General features: G+C 36.6%; 1 protein-coding gene across 4 annotated transcripts in view; it reads left to right on the plus strand.

Moving 5' to 3' along the window:
- The window catches only part of ISI1 (binding protein), a 108,725-nt gene extending 98,501 nt beyond the window's left edge, over positions 1-10,224 (plus strand). For 3 of the 4 annotated variants that reach the window (XM_089811458.1, XM_089811455.1, XM_089811456.1), the window contains one exon: positions 9,336-10,224. In XM_089811458.1, the coding sequence (XP_089667584.1) occupies positions 9,336-9,618 (283 nt within the window). In that variant the 3' untranslated portion in view covers positions 9,619-10,224. The remainder of the gene's footprint in view (positions 1-9,335) is intronic. The other variant, XM_089811457.1, reaches the window with a different exon arrangement.
- The last annotated feature ends 12,307 nt before the right edge of the window (positions 10,225-22,531 follow it).

The following is a 22,531-nucleotide window of genomic DNA, read 5'->3' on the forward strand; positions in this document are numbered from 1 at the left end:
CTTCCACTTCCATCAAAGTGGGTCAAAGTCATCTTGCTGGTTGCCTGCTTCAATTCATTTTGTGTAGGCCTTTGACTCATATCAGGTCCAAAACTACCTCTAGAGTGCTCTCTTGTCTGTGTAAACAATTTGTCAAAGTTCAGATTCTGTTTCTCTGCAAAATGAGCTACGTCATCATCAACAAATGGTGTTGCCTTAGTCTCAATACTAAACACATCCAACTCAGGCTTCAGGAAAGTAGGATGTAAAGCCCTATCATGTGTACCTATATGGTCCTCTGTGTCATAGACTCTAGACTCGTGGGAGCTGACTGATACACTTATTGTACCCATCTTTGCTGTGACCTCTAGGTAAAGAGATGCATTGTAATGTGCTAGTAAGCTTCTGTAGAACATCAGCAACCTAGTGCTGGCCTGCTGCAAACTGATGCTGGCCCTCTGAAACATCTTTGAATATCTCCCTAGCCTCTCTGTCTATGTCACTACCTGAATCACCAGCATCTCTATCATCCATAATGCCAAACTATATCTCCTGTTCGCCTTCACCTGGTGGCGAAGTTCTACCCCTGTGAGATAATGTGTTCCTAGTATAAATCTTTGTGCCATAAATGAACCTAGTTCCTTGTGGGCTGGCAGGAAACCGCTCTGATACCACTAAAACTACTAAGCGACAAAATGCTTAATACCAGAATGACAGTACATACACAATCTAAAGACTAGCCAATTCTTATTAACAATTGTATATGCAAAGTATTTGGATCCAACTTCAACAAAACCACAGATGGTTTTCTACTCTTTTGGCTCTGCAAAACCAGGGTGGGTATACCCAGGGATGATTCAAAACCGGAACAACTGTATGAGGATTATTCTTAGTTTCATTCTGATTCTCATTTCAAGATCCTCAAACATATACATAATTCTTACTAACTTGATAAACACATCCCATAAAACAAATATGGCCAAGAAATCTTCTATAGATCTGCAGATATGGCCAATAAACTTTTATAAATCTAGAAATCTAGAAATCTTCTATAGATATGGCCAATAAACTTGCCTTCAAAATTTGGACCAAAAACAGACTAAGCATAGTACTTAGAAAAATAAAATTCGGACCATTCTTTAGCCTTGGGATCTCACTTAAATAGTGTGAGATGCAACAAGCTTCAGGCTAAAGACAAATGACAGGTGTCCTTTAAAAGACACTTACATATACTTGTAACAAGATGACAAAAACGCGAGTAACAGCAAAAGTTTTACATCAGACATTCCTTTTGTGGGCCCTTTTGTCACACGCTACTGTGTTGCTAAGTTGGTTGCTATTCTGATCCTTCCTCGTATGCAGCAGCCAAATTAACCAACGATGAAATTTGTTCTGATGATGGCACATCAACCTCCACGTGTGGGCTTTCACCATCTTTATCCTGTATGGGGAAAATAACTTCTACCTTTTCCCTTTCTTTAGTTGTATCGGCATCCTGTGGTCCCGGGTCTGTAACTGAAGGTAACAGATTATCCTTGTCTTCTTCTTCCGGTTGGGTCTGAGTAGTAACAAGGTTAGTGATTTGGATCTCCTCACCTTGCATTTCATCACTATCATCTTCATCTTCATCAAACTGCTCAACGGGAGCCATATCTGCCATCCATTTGTTAAATAATGTATCATCTGGCCAATTGAACTGTAAAATATCCCTCTGTCTTTTTAGCACATATTCAGCATCCTTGTTAATGGTAACAAATTCTTGCTTTAAAGAATCAAAGAATATTTGGGCCTTCACCATTTCTTCTGTTGTGGCGGCCCACCATGCATGCCCTGATTCATTAATGACTTGATTCATTCTTAAACAGAATAAATCATCAAGTTCCTTTGCCCATTCATCTTTGCTTTTCAAATTATTCTCTTTATCTAAGGCATGAGGAAACAAATTGAATTTCTGGCTTTTGTACTTTTCAAAGTAGCCTACTACTACTTTTTGTAAATGGACCCTTTTATTATTAAAATCAGTGAGATCAGAAACAATATCAAATGTCTTTTCAATTTGATCAAAAGAATTATCTATGACAGAGAAACACAAAAGTGTTATTTCTTTCTCCCTTGTCACCCATTATTCAAAATAGGCATTAGAGCCTCATCATTAGATTTCAAATCCTCCCAGATACTGATCACCCTAGCCAACTGATCATAAATTAGCGGCCATTCAATCTTGTCCCCCAAATATGTGAGAGCTTTTCTTAATTTATCTTCATATCTGGATTCCAATTCTACATGTAAAGCCCACAGTTTGCTTTTTTCTTCTTCAAAGTCCTCAACAATTTAGTATTGTGGCCTTTGGGGTGTATTTGGTATTTCTATGAGAGGGGTGGATTTAAAAGGTTCAACTGGGGGGCGAGGGTATGTTATTTTTGGCCTAGTGGTTTTTCCCAATAGCTTGTTCTCAAGCTCAATTCTCTTTTTTACTTCTTTATTGTAGGCATCCACCACTGTTTCATACTTGCTCTGCAGGTCAGTCATTTCCTTTTCTTCTTTTTCTGTAGTGGCCAAGGAAAATTTAGAATAGTCCACATTCATGTGGGCTGCCTGTACATGTGAAGTATCAACGACCCTCCTCACAATGATACTCCCTGTTAGTCCTGAATCATCAGGCTGTGATGGAGTAGTCCTGGATCCTCTTCTTAATGACCACATAACAAGAGCAGCTTGGTCATTACTGAATGTTGTTCCCAAGAATTCCTCTTTATCTGGATCTTGTAATCCTAAATTATTTGACACAAAATTAAAAATTAAGGCATCAGCAATATCCCAATTGGGCAATAATAAAATATTTGCATCTTTCACCATCTGTCTACCCTCTTCAGGGGTTATATTCTGGAACTCTTGTATCATTTGTTCCTTTATTTGATTCTGAATAGAGGCTTCATCCATTTCTGGATGCTCTGTTTTCATATTCTTACATCTTTTCTCAAAAATGTGCATGTTTGCCCTCCACACGAATTGATGGAATCCCCTAGATTTTACAAAACTGTTATCAGACAAAAATTGCTGACTGGCTTGTTCTAAAACAGGGTCTAATTCCCTTCCCTTAAAATCTGCTATAGTTAATTCAAAACTCGGCACAGGAGGCTCGTGGGGGTTCCCTTCATCAATTTCTGCCTGAGTAACAAAAACTCCTCCTTGTGATCCCATTTGTTCAATTTGCTCATTGGTGAGCTGCTCCTCCTCAATTCTCATTGGAGTTTGGGAAGGTGAGTAACCTTCATCATGTGATTCCTCTTCCCTAATTATTTTTCTTCTTTTGGGAGAGGGTTCAGGGGGTCTTTCTTCAAAAACAGTACTAGTAGATTCAATTATCTGCTTTCCTTTGTTTACAGTGGGCATCTGATCCTGAATGACAATATATCTTGTCCCCTTTCGCACAACCAATGGACCTGCCCCTATGTTAGGGGTGAAACCCAATTTCCTCATTACTTCCCTGGCTTTATCGGGAAAAGAATCAATAAAATGTTGTTTCTTCTCATTCATTACCTCCATTATTTTGGGGAATGTACTCATGAGCTTATTTATTCTATCTGCATTAGTTGCAGCATTACTAAGAGGACTGTAATCCTTGTCAAAACAATTAATAAACTCCAAAACTTTTGAAAAGACTCTCCATTTCTCTTTCTTTGTTTCTTGCTCCTGGAGAGAATATTCATTCCTTATTACATCTTCAGGGAAATAGAATTCATGCTGAATTGGACAAAGCTTGATCCTATGTCTAAGAGCAGAATTAAAAAAATCTTCTGCATCACAAAAACGAGAGTGAGATACTGCCATCTTATACTGATCCAAAAATTTATAGAGGAAGATCCACCCCTCTTTAGTTATTACAAACTGGTGAGCTCCAGTGCAAGTAGGAAAAATTGATCCTGTTCCCCTTTTGTGCAAAAAGGTCTCCTCCACTCCTCCCAACTGCCATAAAAATTCAGCTACTCCTACCTTTAAAGGCACCTGATAGGGTAGTAAATGGTGTGTCCCTTTGAATCGATAAACTCTAATGACAGTTGAGACCGGATATGGGATGATATCCCCCCAATTATGTGAAACTTTTAGACTATGGGGTCTGTCCATAGGCCTAACAAGGTGCATTAGTGCCTTAGGAATTCTGGGATTGTTACTCAATATGAGGCACCTTAGTTTAGAAGCAGAGTGCCTATCAAATCTAACAAAACTAGCATTTTCTGCTTCCCCAGTCATGTCTGCACTCCATAATTGAACTGGTAGTACTTCCCCCTCTTGTTCCCTATTTAAATCCATTTCTTTACCGAAATATGTAACCCCTTTAAATAGAAACATATGCATCAATAGGGAGTACTGACCCCAAACCTTCTCCACCTTGCCCTTTGCAATCCCCACCAATCCACTATGAATCTCATTAGCCAGGTAAGATGCAAAATCAAAAATTATTTCTACACCGAAAGAGGAGATTTGGGTGATCATATACATGAAGCTCACAGGAATAAAATCTTCTTCACCCTCTCCGAAGACTCTGCACAGGGTCCTGTATATCTCTACTGCCCTGGCATTAAAGCATGATTTCTTGAAAGGTTCTTTAGAAGATGATGTTATCGCTGGCAGGTTTCCAGTTCTGCCTATGTGGGCCTTCAGTGCACCTTGTCTAACTACATCCCTTTTTGACATATATTCTTTTTCTAATTCTATCAAATCAATGGGCACATGATACCTAGTGAGAGGTCCCAAACTGAAAACTTCCCTAATCTCTTATGGACTGATGGTAATTAAAACTTCACCATCCATTCTTCTCACTACCCTAGTGGCTTGATCATAACTCCTCGCCACGGCCTCAAGAAGGTCATAATCCATAAACACACTGGGAACAACTAGTTTTCCCAGATCAAATTTCCATATATTGGCATGTGGGGCATATAATTTCCTTTCTGCAAACCATTTTTTGAACAAACTCAAACCAGTTTGAGAAGTTTGAGCATTCTGGACCCAATTACCCTTATCATACAATCCATCAACTATCTTTAGCCTAGGGTTCAATGAGGTTAACCTTTTAACTTGCATTGTCTCTACAGTAGACTCAGGGAGCAACTCAAGCAAGTCATCATGCACATTTCTATCCAAATAGTTTATTTGACCTAAAAATCCCTTCTTCGGAGGCATCTTGGATTAATTTTTACAGAATTGAAAAGCCTACAGAGATTATGGTAGTACTACTTACTTGAATTCTGTCTTTGTTTTCCTCTATATTCTTGCAAACTTTCCGCGAACAGACAATTTCACAAGTTCTGCCAGACTTCAGCACGCTTTCCTTCAGTAATTACTTCTGCACAGGAATGGCTCAGAATCTTTGCTCGTGTAAGATGAAACTGATGAAATCTTCTGTGTTATACTCTGTTTTTTTTTCATGCGCGATGCTTTCACATCTAATTAATACAGAGAGGCACCACATTCTGTGTTTAAAGCTGCGCCGTCGATCTTCAAAAAATCCTACGATCATGTGATACGGAGAAAACAACTAGGCGTTGCACTTGACATGTTGGTCAATTTATCCAATGAAAATTCACCACGTACATAACTCTTTCCTTGATGGCGCTTAGTCCGGACCCACTGGCAACTGAGGACACGTGTCAGCAGGTCGCTACTTCGTTATGCATAAAGAACGAGCACTTTGCCATAGCGAAGTGGCGACAACCATTGATCTCATCTAAATTCGGCAGATGATATGTTACTGAGCTTGCTCAGAAAGACGGCGGTGGGCCCTTATTCGCTATGTCGCTATACGTATCTCCCTAGCAACTCTTCATAGCGAGAAGACGACGGCCGTTGATCATAGACCTAATTAAAGGTGGGGAAACTGCAAGCAGTTTTTTGACTTATACTCGCTACGTCGCATAGCTTAAATAACATGCAACTTTTTAACGCGAGATAGCGAGGACTGTTGATTCTATTCTAATCTGATGCTCAGGATCTCTTGCACATTTGATCAGAAGGGCATTGATGAAGTATGGAATTTTGCACAGTTGGCACCCTTAAGATCTTACTTTAGTCCTAGTCATCATCCCGCGTTACTAAAGGTCCCACCGGCTCTTGATTTCATGGGGCCTAACTACTTCGCTAACAGCGAGATGTCAAATTTTTCCGATAGCGAGGTAGCGAGCTCCGACAACTTTAATAAATTTTGGCACCGTGAAATGCAAGGGTCCATCAGATTACTATTGCTGCTATTAACTACTTCTGACAACGACAGTTATTACTTATCATGCCACCTGGATTAGTCATGGTACTGATAAATTTCAATGTTACCGACTCTTCAATTTCACGGGCCCTCGCTACTTCGCTAACGGCAGTTATTACTTATCATGCCACTTGGATTAGTCATGGTATTGATAAATTTCAATGTTACCGACTCTTCAATTTCACAGGCCCTCGCTACTTCGCTAACGGTGAGATGTCAAATTTTTCCGATAGCGAGGTAGTGAAACATCGGAAAAATCATCATCCCGACGCTGACTTCAGACTGCTTCTGCTAGGTCCCCTTTCCTGTTTTGACGGTAATTGCAATGTGTACTTGACTAATAAATCAGCCAGAAAACAAAGCTCCGACCGCCGTATCTTCATTTTGCGGTCCCGTTTTATAAACTTTTCAGCACTCGCTACCTCGCCATACATAAAAAAGTGCCCATGTTTGCATAGCGAGGTAATGACAATAGTGGATCTACTTAGATCGGACGGTTGGGGAATATGAGAGGAAAGGTATCTCGGGGGCACGGAAGATAAAAAGTCAAAAAAATATTCGCCCTATTTGAAAATTCAAATATTTCGCGCCTGACAATTTACGAATAGAAAGAAACGTAGGGTTTTCACAAAAGTTTTTCAAAGGCTAGCAAACGGATGATATATCTAGAAACCCTATTATCCACTAGAATGAAAAATCTGACTTTTCTACAATTGGACAAAAGACTTCTATCAAACAAAAAGTCAGACCAACAGCCTCTTCAATGAGAGATGAGAGTATGCTTTTAGTATCTAGCATTTTCTGCCAATACCAGGCAAAATTGGAAACAAAGATAGGTATGACCGTCTAATTTATGGATTGGTGAAAGGCTCTACCTGAATTGCTTTATGCCGGCATCTTTCCAGTTCTGATGTCGAATGGTTTGGTTGTTTTGTCTTATAAGATATTAGTACCATATTTTCCTACAGTTTCCTCTTGGATGCAATAATATGTTTTCATATTAAATATTTTTTCATGCAGCCCACTTCTTGTTCCTGCAAAATATTAGTTGTAGCCTTGTAACACATTGCACATGTCGATGTTAGGTGTGATCCTAGGGTGAACAGCCCTCCTGGCCCTTGGCTCTCTTCAACAAGCATTATCAAATTTTGAGTCAGCCTCATCTCAATGTTTGTTGATAGCACTAGCAACCTTTAGTTTTCCTCTGCTTTCTCTTTGTCCTTTGAGGTTCTTGTTCCTCTTTCTTAGCTATTTGTATCTACTTTTTCTACCACTTGTTTTGGTTGGCCTTTGTGGGTTTGTATCTTTTGTCTTTGTTCTTCCCCTCGGTGGGAGTTTTAAGTCTATTTTCTATTGTCTATTGTGGCTCTCTTGAGTGCTATTAATATACTTCCTTTCTATCTTTTATGGATGAAAAAATAGGCTATAAAATGAAAGATTTCAGGTCCATATCCATTCTTTTGAAGATACATGACCTTCAATTGTATGACTAGCAACCTTGCTAGTGCATGATGTCGTAGACTCTTCTAATACATGGATTGGTGAAACGCTCTTCCTGAAGTGCTTTATGCTGACATTTTTCCAGTTTTGGTGTCGAATGATTTGGTTGTTTTGTCTCATAAGATATTTGTACTATGTTTTCCTAAATTTTTGTCTTGGATGCAATAAAATGTTGTCATATTAAATATTTTATAATGCACTCCACTTCCTGTTCCTGCAAAAAATTAGTCGTAGTCTTGTAACACATTGCACATTGTATTTTTGTACAAGTATCATATTGTTTTAAACAGATGTATTATAAAGTTATTTTAAGCAATTTATAATTTTTATAAATATATTTTTGAAGTTCCATTGTTAATGATTCTGGATGGACTCATTGCTCTTGGTACTTATGGTAAGTTTGCATGAATTGGTTTCTACTGTCTAATTTGATTTTGTTCTTTTTGTTTGCAAATAAACAGGTAGAATAGAACTGATTGTTACCAAGGAAATTTGTAGATTGAAGTTTTCAGGTCTCCTCATTTGGGTTTCCTTCTGTATTCAATTATATCAGGGGTTATCAACATTCAATGTAATTCGTAATTTTAATTTAACTGTTCTTTTCAATCAATCTATCATACAGGACCAACCATAGATAATGGTAAGATTTGTCTAGGTAATTCAATCTTACTTTGCTGTCAACTTTGCAGGCACTATTTATTAATGCATCTTAACAAAAAATATTATATCCTCAAAATATGTTCCCACATCCCGGAATCTTGGTGGAACATAGGAAATCATAAATGCTAGTAGTAGACTTCCAGTAAACATTTAAGGATTGATGATTTATCTGCTAGAAGGTGTTCTGTTTTTCTTGTTTTGTGGGATGCATTATTTTGCTGGTCTGATCAAAAGCATTCATAGGTTTTCTTGAGTGAAAATCCTAGATATCTCCCTTACAACAATGCTACAAGATCTCATTCGCAGAAACATTTTATAGTAGAGTGTTCATTTATTTCAATTCTTTAGCGAGAAAGTAATTTTTGAGTTTCACAATCTGACTAACAGTAGAGAGGTTTCTTCTCCTGTGCCATTGAAATAATGACAAACTCAAAGGTTTATGCTGAATCGGACGCTGCCACAATGATTCCTCTGAAACCTTGGCTTTTGCTAAGCATTTGTATGGTGATCCCGAATTTCAGTGAACTTCAAACTTAATTTTGTGAGCTTCTTTTTTGGTGTGCAGAGGGTTACTGGCTTTTTGTACGCAAATTTCAAAATCTAATCATTTGTTTTATTTGCCAATTTTCAAACTGTCATCCACATGATTTCCTGACCTTAAATTTTTAGCTAGAACACAAAGTGAGCTTGATTTTAGATGGTAGCTCTTAAAATTTGTTCTACATATGTCTATGATATTTTTGAAAGCCATTTCCATAACACCTCCCTTTAATTTTTTATCACTGGAGCTGAAAGTACTATACAATTAGCTATGCAACATATGAATCTCAGATGTATTATGTGTAGAAAATATTTAGTGCAAAGTAATATCTAGAAATTGTAACTGAAAACTCTTGAAGGGATTTTTGACATTGGCAAGTTTTGGTTTTGCAAGCAGGATGAAATCTGCTGAATTCTTGTTATTACTTGTAGGAAATTTTCTTCCTTCAACTAAGTCTGTACACAGTTTAGAATATGAAGAGGAAAGTGGGGAGGGCTTGCAAATGGAGAGTCTGCAAGATGACATTATAGAAGTGCTTGGCTTTGAAATAGCATCTCTGTTATGGACAGTGGGTCAACTAGGGTCGTTTGACTCACAGAAGAAACAACCCTCACTACAATATCAGGCTCAACATTTGGTGGACTGTTTGGATTCACAACTTCAGCGAAGCAACAATTGAATATTCTTAAAGACACCTTGATTTGTTAGTTTTAGAAATGGCTATTCAAGCAAGGTAGGAAGCAAGAATATGTTATAAAGCAAAGACAGCATGAAACATGGGACGTCCTTGCCCAAAAGGATCTTTATGGGACATAATGTTCAGCTGGGAAGCTATAGAAAGGGGCTACCTTTTCAGCCGACTTCTTACCTGGCGTACTTTTATCTCAATACATGTTAAAGCAGTCATTGCTTTCTGGGAAAAAAATGGTATATGGCTTCAAGTTTGCTAATTTTAAAAGGTGTTTACCTAATTGTTACATTGTTAGGATTCCTTCCTGTTATTTCAGATCTGTAATAATATAGACTTCAAATTAAATTATTGTTAGGATTCCTTCCTGTTATTTCAGATTTGTAATAATATAGACTGTTTTAATTAAATTATTGAAGTTAGATGGTACATGATTCAAACGACATTCTTGATGAAGACACACAAAGTGTGCCTTTGCACATTACTTATAGGTTTTTACCTAAACACAAGGTTGGTTTCTAAGCACCAACACCATGACATGGTATGATGTAATTCGTGAGTCTCATAAATAACCATTGCAAATGAGAGCATTTGACAGCTGCTTTTTTCTGTATTATAATGGGCTCTTTACCCACTATAATGATCCCTTTAGTGGGCTCATACATATAAATGAGGTTTTTGTCATATGCACCTTTGGTATTCAATCTCATGTTGCATATGTAACTTGGAGAAAGGGTTTTTTAATTGAAAATACCATATTTGTAAGGGCTATAAATGGGCCATGTGATTCTGCCATAGTCTCTTCAATATCTCCCTCCTCTCATTTTACACTTTAGAAGAAGCAAATCCTGCTGTAGAGATTCTGAATTGATGGGTTCTCACTCTCCAACGGTCAATTTTGAAGTTTTCCAGGAATTCTTGTGCTTTATGGGATGATTGGATCAGATTTCCTAATTATTATGCTCATTAATCTGTTCAAGTTATTACCAAAACCAAAAAACAAGAAGTTTGCATGGCATGGAAAGCCTCATAAAATTAAATTGCATCAATTCATTTGAGTATAAGTACTTTATTTATATTATGATAGTGTAAAAAAGGCTATTTCACAGCTAACTTTTTGTCCAAGAAGGAAAAAAGATCAAGCTATCCTAAGTGCAACTAAATGAAAATATACTAGCAATTGTACCGTGGTGTGCAATTGGTATGCTGAAGAGGTGTGGAAGGTTGGTTAGAAATAATTTGGGTCAATCGTTTGCATAGATTTGCATAGTTCATGAGGTGAATTGGTAGGTCACTTAGAAAATGACATTGTTTGTGTAACAAAGTTATCAATGAAGAAATTGGTAGCTTCAATTAACTATGTATGTATCCATCTACAAGAATCCAAACATGATTGAAACAAAACCACTAAATTGGGAAGATATTTAGCCTTAATTACCAATTGGTTCATGTGATGTGCCCATCCCACAATGTTTGATGAATATATAATTGTTTTGTCTTATTTATCTTTCGGGTTTGCAATGATTGCTAATAATCTTCAGTGACTCTTCACATATGATTACCATATTAATCTGTAATGCTCCCCCTGTCAATTGTGTTACTGAGAATTATATTTCAAACAAATCATAATCTTATTACTCATGTCGAATTTGTCGAATGTGTTGTGAGGGCACCCTACTACTATACAATTAAGGGAAAATGACATGGGCACCACCTTATTGCAATTACCTTTCCTATATAGTCTTCAATTAAGGGAGAATCCCAAGGGCACCCTATTGCAACAATAGTCAAGGGAGAATTGCTATGAGAGCGCTATATTATTTTGCTATGAAAGGAGACCTACTAGGGAAACCTATTGTAGTACAAGCCAAGGGAAAGTTTGTAAAACAAGTCCTCAAGAACTTTTGAGTTCCATACAAGAGAAAGGAGCACAACATTTACGATCAAGCTTGGTAAAACATTTTTTTAACATTGTCTTATTTCAAGTTCTAATTGTAGAAAAGAATCCAACACAGCTTCTAACATGTGTGATGCTTCGTGTATGCATTGTGTTTTCATGCATTCATGTGTCAACATTGTGTATGCTTTGTGACTTTGGGCATTATTGTGTATGCTTTGTGTCTGTAATGCTCCCCCTGTCAATTGTGTTACTGAGAATTATATTTCAAACAAATCATAATCTTATTACTCATGTTGAATTTGTTGAATGTGTTGTGAGGGCACCCTACTACTATACAATTAAGGGAAAATGACTTGGGCACCTTATTGCAATTACCTTTCCTATATAGTCTTCAATTAAGGGAGAATCCCAAGGGCACCCTATTGCAACAATAGTCAAGGGAGAATTGCTATGAGAGTGCCCTATTATTTTGCTATGAAAGGAGACCTACTAGGGAAACCTATTGTAGTACAAGCCAAGGGAAAGTTTCTAAAACAAGTCCTCAAGAACTTTTGAGTTCCATACAAGAGAAAGGAGCACAACATTTACGATCAAGCTTGGTAAAACATTTTTTTAACATTGTCTTATTTCAAGTTCTAATTGTAGAAAAGAATCCAACAAAGCTTCTAACATGTGTAATGCTTCGTGTATGCATTGTGTTTTCATGCATTCATGTGTCAACATTGTGTATGCTTTGTGACTTTGGGCATTATTGTGTATGCTTTGTGTCTGTAATGCTCCCCCTGTTAATTGTGTTACTGAGAATTATATTTCAAACAAATCATAATCTTATTACTCATGTTGAATTTGTCGAATGTGTTGTGAGGGCACCCTACAACTATACAATATATATTTTTGGACGGGAGTGAACAAAGAATGTGGGAGGAAAAGAAATATTATTTGCATGTTAACCTGGTAAAGGATTTCAAACCAATATTTATTATCGTATCGATCACAGTGAGAGACTATAATTGATATCGGAGAAAAACATAACGGGTTTGATATCTATTAAGCAAATCATATTGATCGAATAGGTGGATAATGGGAAGTTTTAAAAAGTGACACTTGGAAGAAAACCGGACCAATAAAAAGGAGGATAAGACAATTCGAATGTGACAATAAAGATTGGAAGGAAGATCCAAGGAAAAATTAAATATAAAGATAAACCAATTTCAAAAATGGCATGAAGGTATAAGACAAATTAAGGGGATTAGAAAGGAGGAATTAATTAAAGGGAAAGAGTTACAAATATGAGTGATTTCAGCCCTTAAAATATAAAACAGAATAAAGTAATTGACCACGAGTCACTAGTGTATAGAGAAGTTTTGATGGGTTTAATAATAATGATCAAAGATTAATAAGGAAATGGAAAATATGTAAGTAAAATTTGTTTTGAAGGACATAGGAATGTGTATATTTGTAGAAGAAGATCCTATAGAAGGAGTCTTGAACACATTCATAAAATATCCACACTTTTTTGATTTGGGAACTAGAAGTGAATTAAGAGTAAATCCAATTAGGGGTCATTATAGTGCATGTAAATATAAATAGAGATGAAGATGAAGTTGAAGGTAGATGATAAGAATATAGATCGAAGAAGAATATTTATTGTGTGTGTAGATTTAGAGTGGAGAGGGAGAGATATATATTGAGAGGGAAACAAAAGTTGATAAAAGAGAGAGGGAGATGGAAGGAATGATAGAGATACATGGTGTGTGTGTGTGTGTGTGTGTGTGTGTGTGTGTGTGTGTGAGAGAGAGAGAGAGAGAGAGAGAGAGAGAGAGAGAGAGAGAGAGAGAATCAATTATACTCAGTTATCCTACAGTCCCTTCAAACAATTTCAGTACCAAACAATTTTCATAAACATTCACTTGGTATACTCATTCAACTTCACAATTAACTCATTCAATCACTTTAAGTTGTTCATTCATTGTTATGCTATAACTGACTAACAACATAAAAATTCATATTTGTATGTGTATCCAAGCTTATTACCAATACCTACAAGTTACTATTAAATCAACATGCAACAAGAAAACATGAAACATAAAAACTCATCCACACACTTGACATAGTGATTTAACGTGGAAACCCAATTTGGGAAAAACCACTAGTAACATGCTACTCCTTTTTCACTCTTCTGAAGTGATGCCCCATGAAAGGCCAACCCTCTTAAAGGTTACAACACACATTGTTAAATGTGACCCGATTAAGGGATTTCAATCATCCTGTTAAAAGTGAACCTAGTTAAAGGACTTTAGGCCATTCACTTGGAATGCCACCTTGTTAAAGGATTTTTTAATGAATGTTAAGTCAACCTTAGTCCAAAGTATTTTACCCTAACTGATTCAATTGTTAGAGAGTACAGTACAATATTTGATCTGATAAAACTTACAACTTATCTTGTAGATTTCATATCACAATTCAATTCTCAATTCTGCTTGGCTTTCAGTCTCTACAGCCTTGACAACTTGTTCACTCTTCAAGCTTTTATCTTCTCAAGCCTTCTTGCTTGTTTTGCCAATGCAGTCATTCCTGTGGTCACTTGACGAAGCAAAGTCTATGTTCTCTGTTCTTCCTTGGTCCTTTCTGACCTTCTTTATGTCTTCTCCTTGACACCACACACTCCCAACTCTTTTGCTTCATGACTAGACATTCCTTAAATAGGAAATTAGAATACTTTGTCATTTTTCATTGTCCAATTAGGGTTTAGACGGATTAGGTAGAATACAATGTATCTACCCCATATCTTGTCTCTTCTAGTAACTTCTCCCAGAATCCATTTGAAATTCGCCCAAAACAGTTCGCCTAAAATTTTGTACCACTAGCTCATCAGTCTTATCTTCCACGTGGTTCACAGACTTCAAGAAAATAAATTTGTCGGCTTAGATTTGGCGAATCTTTGACTTTTCAAATAATGCAGTAGCTCGGCATTATTATCCTTCTAATGCTCAGCACATACTATGTTGCTTGGGATCTATTGTGTTTTCACTCAGCATCAACTGCAATTTACTGATGCTTGACACCTATTGCATTTTGCTCGGCACTAATTGTGTCACTCGACACATATTGGAATTTGCTTTTACTTGGCAACCACTAATTTTCTTGCTAAACATGACTTATCTTTTCTCGGCACCTACTACCAACTTGGTCAAGCTTTGCAGACAGTCTTAGTGTTTCTTATTCTTCTAAAGATTCTGAGTATGGCCAACCTTTGTAACTTCAAGTGGATTATCAATACATCATTTCACCATTGTCTTAACTGATCCTTGAACTTCATTTCTTTTTCAAAATTCAACCTTTCCTCTAGGTACTGTTGTTACATCTTATTGATTAAATCCTCTTCATCAATTAACTAAATAATAGTCTTTGGATCTTATAAGCAATTGTCTCACCAACAAATAGCAGGTTTAACATCAGTGACAAAATAATGATTGAAACACATATTACTTCATCAATCTCCCTCTTTCAACAATCTCTTTCTGATCTTTTCAATCAAATCTCAACAATCTCCCTCTTTGGATTGATGGCAAACCAAATTGGTCAACCAAATCATCTGAATGGTAAAACATGTTATTTGACCATTCTAACTAGATCAAAAACAGTAAGGCAATACCAAAAAGAAAAACTATCTCAAAAGTATTTCTTTCATCAACAATTTCCAACTTCTTAGTAAGTTACAAATTCTTGTGGTGTTTCTCCCTCTGAGCTTGTTTCTCCCTCTAAGCTTATGACAATTGCTTATTGTTGCTCCTTCTTTAGTTGTACTTCTATTCTCCCTCTAGGTTTTCTCCCTCTAAGGTTACTGATCAATTTTTGCTATTTCTCCCTCTTTGCAACAATGCCAGTTATATTATCTTAACATCTTTTCATGTAGATATAGAATTTGTAGTATCTCCAGTTTCTTCCTATGTCACCTTGCTTTGACTGTAATCGAATTTCAACACTTTGATTACTTCAGGCAATACCTAAAGTAAGATCCTTTGCATCAATTTATGTCATTCAGCAGTCAACCTATTTGATGTAGGGAAATCCTTATGTTGCTTAAGTAGCCTTTGATAGGGGTATCACCCCTAACTTACCTCTTAGATATTCATATGCATCCTTAGGTAATGGTTTTGTGAAGATGTCAGCAATTTGTTCCTTGGTATTGACATACTCCATCTTCACCTCTTTGTTTTCAACTAACTCTCTTACATAATGATACTTGATTACAATGTGCTTAGTTTTGGCATGCATTACTAGATTCTTTGAGATGTTTATAACACTAGTGTTATCACAATAAAGTATCATAGGTTCTGTTATTTCTTCCTTCATTCCTTTGAGCAAATGTTTGATCCATACAATGTTTGTGCAGTTTATAGCAGCAGCTACATATTCAGCTTCAACTATGGATTGTGAGGTACAACTTTTCTTTTTACTAGTCCAGGTAACTAGTCTCTTGCCTAAGAAAAGTGCTCCTCCATTGGTGCTTTTTCTATCATCTATATTACCTCCCCAATCAGCATCAGTGTAGGATCTTAAATCAAACTTTTTATTCTTTTTGTAATATAGGCCAAACTCTTATGTTCCTTTCAAGTATCTCATTATTCTCTTTACTGCCATCAAATGATTTTCTCTAAGATTTGCAGAGAATCTTGCAACTATTCCAACAGATAATGCAATATCAAGTCTGCTATGTACAACATATTGCAACTTACCAATCATTGACCTATAAAGTGTTTGATTTACTTTAGCAGAATCATCATTCTTTGATAGTTTATGTCCTGTAACCATGGGTGTGCTTGCTAGTTTTGAATCTTCTAGTCCAAATGTTTTCACTATTGCCTTGATGTACTTTGATTGGGTAACAAATATGTCATACTTAAGTTAATAAACTTGTAGTCCCACAAAGAATTTGATCTCACCAAACATTGACATTTCAAATTCATGTTTCATCTGATTAGCAAAATCCTTGCATAAAGCATCTTGTCCTCCAAATATTATATCATCAACAAAGATTTCATATAACAGAATGTCTTTACCTTTTTATGTTTTTAAGTATACATTGTTATTGTCATCAGTTTTTTCAAATCCAATCTTCACAAGATACTTATGAAGTCTTTCATACCATGCTCTTGGTGCTTGTTTCAAACCATAAAGAGCTTTATTCAGTTTACATACCTTATCCTTGTGTTGTCATCATCAAATCCCTCTAGCTGCTCTATGTAAACTTCTTCTTCTAGTATGTCATTCAGAAATGCAGACTTAACATCCATCTAGTAAACTTTGAAACCTTTGTAGGTAGCATATGCAAGTAATGTTCTTACTCCTTCCATCCTTGGAACAAGGGCAAATGTTGTTAGAGTAAATAATCAATTAATTATTAATTATTTATTCTATTTACTTAGGTTAATGCATTTATTTAATAGTTGTAGTGGTTAGTTGTTGACAACACGGGAGTTTGTTCCCTTCTAGCATGTTCCACCTTTTCGTGGAAAAGTGCTTGGTTGTCAACCTTATCTTCTACCACCTTCCAGCTTGTTCTACAAGCTTCCTTGAGGCCTTTATAAGTAGCCTCTCTCTCATTGTATCTCAACTCATATCTCATTTTGCATATTGTAAATACATATTTTTTTGTGTTGCAATATTTTGTTCTCTCTCATGTTCGTTTAGGGTTTTTCTCTTGCTCCACGCTCTTCTCTCTTTGGCTTCCCTTTGACAGGTTATTGCATGCAGGTGATCTTGGGCGTCTTCGGAGTTGGATTTCATCAACTCCAACATGGTATCAAAGCCTTCCTGTTGCTACTTGGTTGAAGGATTTTTGAAGTCGTGATTTGGAGATACAAACCCTAGTTTGTTTGTGCTTTTTTCTTCAAATCGGGGGAACAGCAAATTTCTGGAGCACATTGGGCCAAAACGGATGCTATCATTGGATTCGAAAGGCCATTTACACTCAGGATTCATATAAAACTTCTCATTTTTGGACACAGGGCGTTCGAGAAAAAATAAATTTAGACACCTTGGTTGTTGCCGTATGGACTGTATGAAATTTTGGAGCAAAAAAAAAAATTAAGAAAAATTATTTTCGGCACACAGCCGAGCGGCCACCATTGTGCCACCTAGCGGTTGTTGCCGCGTAGCTCGCGCGCCGTTCGCAGGCTACCAAAACTGGCAGTGCCACCACCTCCTCCAGCTCCTTTCGCCAACTCCTGCAACCTCCACTGGCTGAGAAACCACTTTCCCACCACTCCGCCCAGGTTCAGTACTCTTTCGCCACTCAGCTGCCTACGTTAGCTTTTTGATAGTCACAACCCAGTCCGCGTGAGACACGTGGCAGGTTTGCCACGTGACCCCTACCACGTTAGCCATTTGACATGTGGCTGCCACGTGGCACCTTTTTTGCTATGACAGCCCACAGACCGTCAAATTTAAGCCAGTGATTTGATGATGTCAGCATGACATCATCCATGCATCAACCCATGCACCTCTCTAAGGTATTTTGACCTACTTGCAGTTTTTTGGCCATAACTTGAGCATACAGAGGTATTTTTCTGATCTGAAAGAAGCACCGAAAAGCTGGTTCCAAGACGGAGACATTGGTATAGGTATTTTTAGCTTTTGATGTAGTTTTGCTACCTATTTTTTTAGTTAAAGTCTGAAGTTGTGTTTTTGACTACGGCTTGCATATCTTTTGCGTCCCATGTCAATTTTTTGAAAATGTTATATTTTTAGAAAGCTGATTTTTTCACCTTTTTAGAAATGTATTCATTTTCCTTATTTTTTATCTATGCTCTTTCTATCATGTTTTTGGCATTTTTGCTATATGGTGGATATCTTGGGTGTTTTAGGTCCGAGGATCGTTTTCCTGGCATGGTTTCTTTTGTTTTGGGTTGTCCTATCTTTTGTGTCAGATTTTTTTTTGTTCTGATCATTGTAGACATCATTTGTAAGCACTCTTGTGTACGCACTGAGATAAAGTGTCACTTTTGCATTTCAGGTTCATGAACGTTGTTTTTGAGTCAGTTGTACATGCACTATTTTATAAAGCACCATGGGGGGATAGTTGTTTTTTTTTTTAGGCATTATCCCTTTGTCAAGTGAGTGTACCTTCCATGACATTAGCCCCATGCAATGTCATTGTGACTGTGTCTTTATAGGTGTTTATACCTCTTCCTCTCTCGTCATTCTTGGTTCATCTGTAGGAGATTTTTGGCCCACCTTCTCAGTTGCTTGTCATCTCACCCCGTCTGCATTAAGGGGGGGTTATGCTATTGTTCTAATGCATCCGCGGTTCGATGGTTCGATAGTGTGAACTATGCATTCAGTGGTTGATCCTATATACAAGGCGATTACAGTGGCTGGCTACCTATGCATTTCGGTGAGATGGATCATCTACCATATAGACACGCTTGGTTCATGCCTTCTTCTTCCATGGAGGTTCTTCAGATCAACAATTTCTTCTAATGGCAAAGTTTTTGCGGCTTCTTCATGCTTCAGTGATGCTCTTCATGATTACTCGGTGTTCCTGTTTTAGGGGACATTCCCCTAGTTGGAGGCTTCTTCAGTTCTTCACTAGGTTCTTACCTCTTTTTGGGGGAGGTTTTTTCCCATGTGGTTTTCTCTCTTTCTCCATTTTCAGAGGTTGCATCTCTTTGCTTTGTACATGGGTACCTAACATGGCCTTGTTGTCGGGACCTATTATGCATTTCTGCATTTCTTATTTTTGTGAGCTTAAGGCATTTCCCTAGGTTGCACTTAAGGGGGGTGTTAGAGTAAATAATTAATTAATTATTAATTATTTATTCTATCTACTTAAGCTTACATAGGTTAATGCATTTATTTAATAGTTGCAGTGGTTAGTTGTTGACAACACAGGAGTTTGTTCCCTTCTAGCATGTTCCACGTTTTTGTGAAAAAGTGTTTAGTTGTCAGCCTTATCTTCTACCACCTTCTAGCTTGTTTTACAAGCTTCCTTGAGGCCTTTATAAGCAGCCTCTCTCTCATTGTATGTCAACTCATATCTCATTTTGCATATTGCAAATACATATTTTCTTGTGTTGCAATATCTTGTTCTCTCTCATGTCCATTTAGGGTTTTTCCCTTGCTCCATGCTCTTCTCTCCTTGGCTTCCCTTTAACAGGTTATTGCATCCAGGTGATCTTGGGCATCTTCGGAGTTGAATTTCATCAAATCCAACAAATGTTTCCCCATAGTCTATTCCTTCCTCTTGTGCATATCCTTTGCAAACCAGTCTAGCTTTGTTTCTTGTTATTTCACCATTTTCATTTACCAATCACATTTTTGTCATCTAACCTTGGAACTAAACTCCAAGTTTTGTATTTCTCTATCTGCTCAATTTCCTCTTCCATGGCTTTGTACTAATCATCATCTTCTAGAGCATCTTTAACTATTTTGGATTCTTTCTTGCCTAGAAAACATGATTCATTCTTCAGTTTATAACTTGTCATTGGTTTAACATCTTTGTTTCCAATGATTTGATTAGTAGGATGATGTCTTCTAACATATTCGGATAGTCTTGGCTCTGTTCTTGTTTCTTCATTCTATCTTTCAGCTTTTGAGTCACTATGTATATTTTTGTCAAGTTTATCAACTTCTCTTTCAGGTATACTAACTTTAGAATCAGAATGTGTTGTTTCTCATTCTGTAACTCGGCATCTGAATGCAGCTCGATTCCTAAATTCAACTCGACATTCACTAGCTATGACTCAGCTATTACTGAAACTTGTTGCTAGATCTCCACTTGATTGGTTGCTTCTTCTTCAGCAAACATTCCTTCATAGAAGTATACAAATTACTTGTATTCTTCTGATCTTTTGATGGGTTCATTATCATGAACTTCTACATATTCATCAAAATTTACATTTGCACTTTCCACAATTTAATAAGTGTTAGTAATCAAACACTTGTATGCTTTGCTTATTGTGGAGTATCTAAGGAATGTACCTTCATCACTTTTTGCATCAAACTTACCATTTCTTATATCTTTGAGAATATAACATTTGCTCCCAAATACTTTAAAATATTTTACAGTGGGTGTATATCCATACCATAATTCAAAGGGTGTTGAATTTGTACCTTTATTGATTTGTACTTGGTTCAGGGTATAGACAGCTATACTTACAACTTCTCTCCAATATTTTAGAGTAACATTCTTTTCCATTATAAGTGTCCTGGCATAGTCCATTATTGACCTATTTCTTCTTTCAACAATTCCATAGAAGTTTGTCTTTTGATTCCTTTATCATTGGAAAACATTTCAAATTCTTTGGATGTGAACTCTCCTCCTCTGTCTGATCTTAAACATTTTAGACTCTTACATGTTTCTTTTTCAACTCTTGCTAAAAACCACTTAAACATTTGAAAGGCATAGGACTTTTGCTTCAAAAACATGATTGTCATCATACTAGAGTAGTCATCTACAAACAACATTATATACTTGTCTCCTTTGTAACTTTGCACTTCTATAGGTCCACACAAATCAGTATGAACTATCTCTAATATTTCTTTAGAGGTGTAAGTTTTACTTTTGAAACTTGACTTGGTCATCTTGCCTAGCTGACATTGTTTGCAAATCACATTATCAGGCTTTTTCAGTTTGGGCAAACCTCTAATTTTTTTCAAATTGCTGATATTTATCAAGTTGTCAAATTTGAAATGATACAACCTTTTATGCCATAACCATTCATCATCAAATTTCATCATAAGATAAGTAGTATCCTCTATATCAAGGTAAAACAAATTACTTCTAGTTTGGTCTCCTTTTCCTATCAGTTTTCCACTTTTGTCATCTATCATGGCAGTCTTGTTTCCAAATTCAACTTTGCACCCTACATTTCTTAGTTGTGACACACTCAACAGATTATAATTCAATCCTTCAATATAGTAAGCATTATCACAAGATATCTTTTATGTGAGTTTAATGGAACCTTTTCCTTTTATCAAACATGGAGCATCATTGCCAAATCTAACATTGTTTCCATCATAATGATTTAAAGTAAGGAACTTACTTTTATCTCTTGTCATGTGATGTGAGCATCCACTGTCAATGATCCACTTGTCATTTTTTTTTACACAAGTCATAAGTACAGTTGCCTCCTCCTCATCAAATTCATCCTTTATTGTAACATAGACTACTTCATCATCATATTCATCATATTCATCTTCTTCAACAATGTAGCACTTTTTTCCTTTGTCTTTATAATCTCTGTTGTCATTTTTTCTTCTATTTTTGTACTTGTTTCCTTCCCTAAAGTTTTTCTTTTGTGTACATCTTGCAACAATGTGACCAACTTTATTGCAATTGAAACAAATGATGGGTAACTTACCTTTGAATTTTCCTTTACCTATGTGAAATCTTCTTGCCAATAGTGCTTCCAATTGTTCAACATCTTCTTCATCTGTATCATTTTCACTGGATGCATGCTTTATCTTTCTTTTCTTCTTTTGCTTCTTCTCATCAGAATCTTTCAACAACAATTTTTCCTTAAAAACATATTCAAGACTTTTTGGTTTGTAATTGTCAAAATTTGATAACTCAAAAGCAATGAGTCTTCCTACTAGACCTTCAAGAGTTAGATTGTTTCCTGGAATGCATCTCAATTCCTGTACAGTAGATACTCTAATGGCATAGACAAGTAGTAATGTTCTCAAGGATTTACTTAATACAATATCATCATCTATGTGACCAGTAGCACCTTTTATTGCACTAACAACTTTTATTCTAGCAACATATTGAGCAATGTTCTCACCTTCTTCCATTCTCATGTCATCAAATTTACCTTTGAGACTTTTTGACTTAGCTCTTTGAACATTTTTGTCTCTTCCATAGATGGTTTGCAAGGAATCCCACATCTTCTTTGCAGTGTCACATCCCTTGATATCATCAAATTCTACATTGCTAAGAGCAAAAGCAATCTCCAACATTGCTTGATTGTGTTCTTTCTTCTTTTTCATATCTTTTGC

Source organism: Cupressus sempervirens, chromosome 11, assembly GCF_028749045.1.
Source record: "Cupressus sempervirens isolate cs-2001-9-10 chromosome 11, ASM2874904v1, whole genome shotgun sequence".
Lineage (NCBI taxonomy): Eukaryota > Viridiplantae > Streptophyta > Pinopsida > Cupressales > Cupressaceae > Cupressus > Cupressus sempervirens.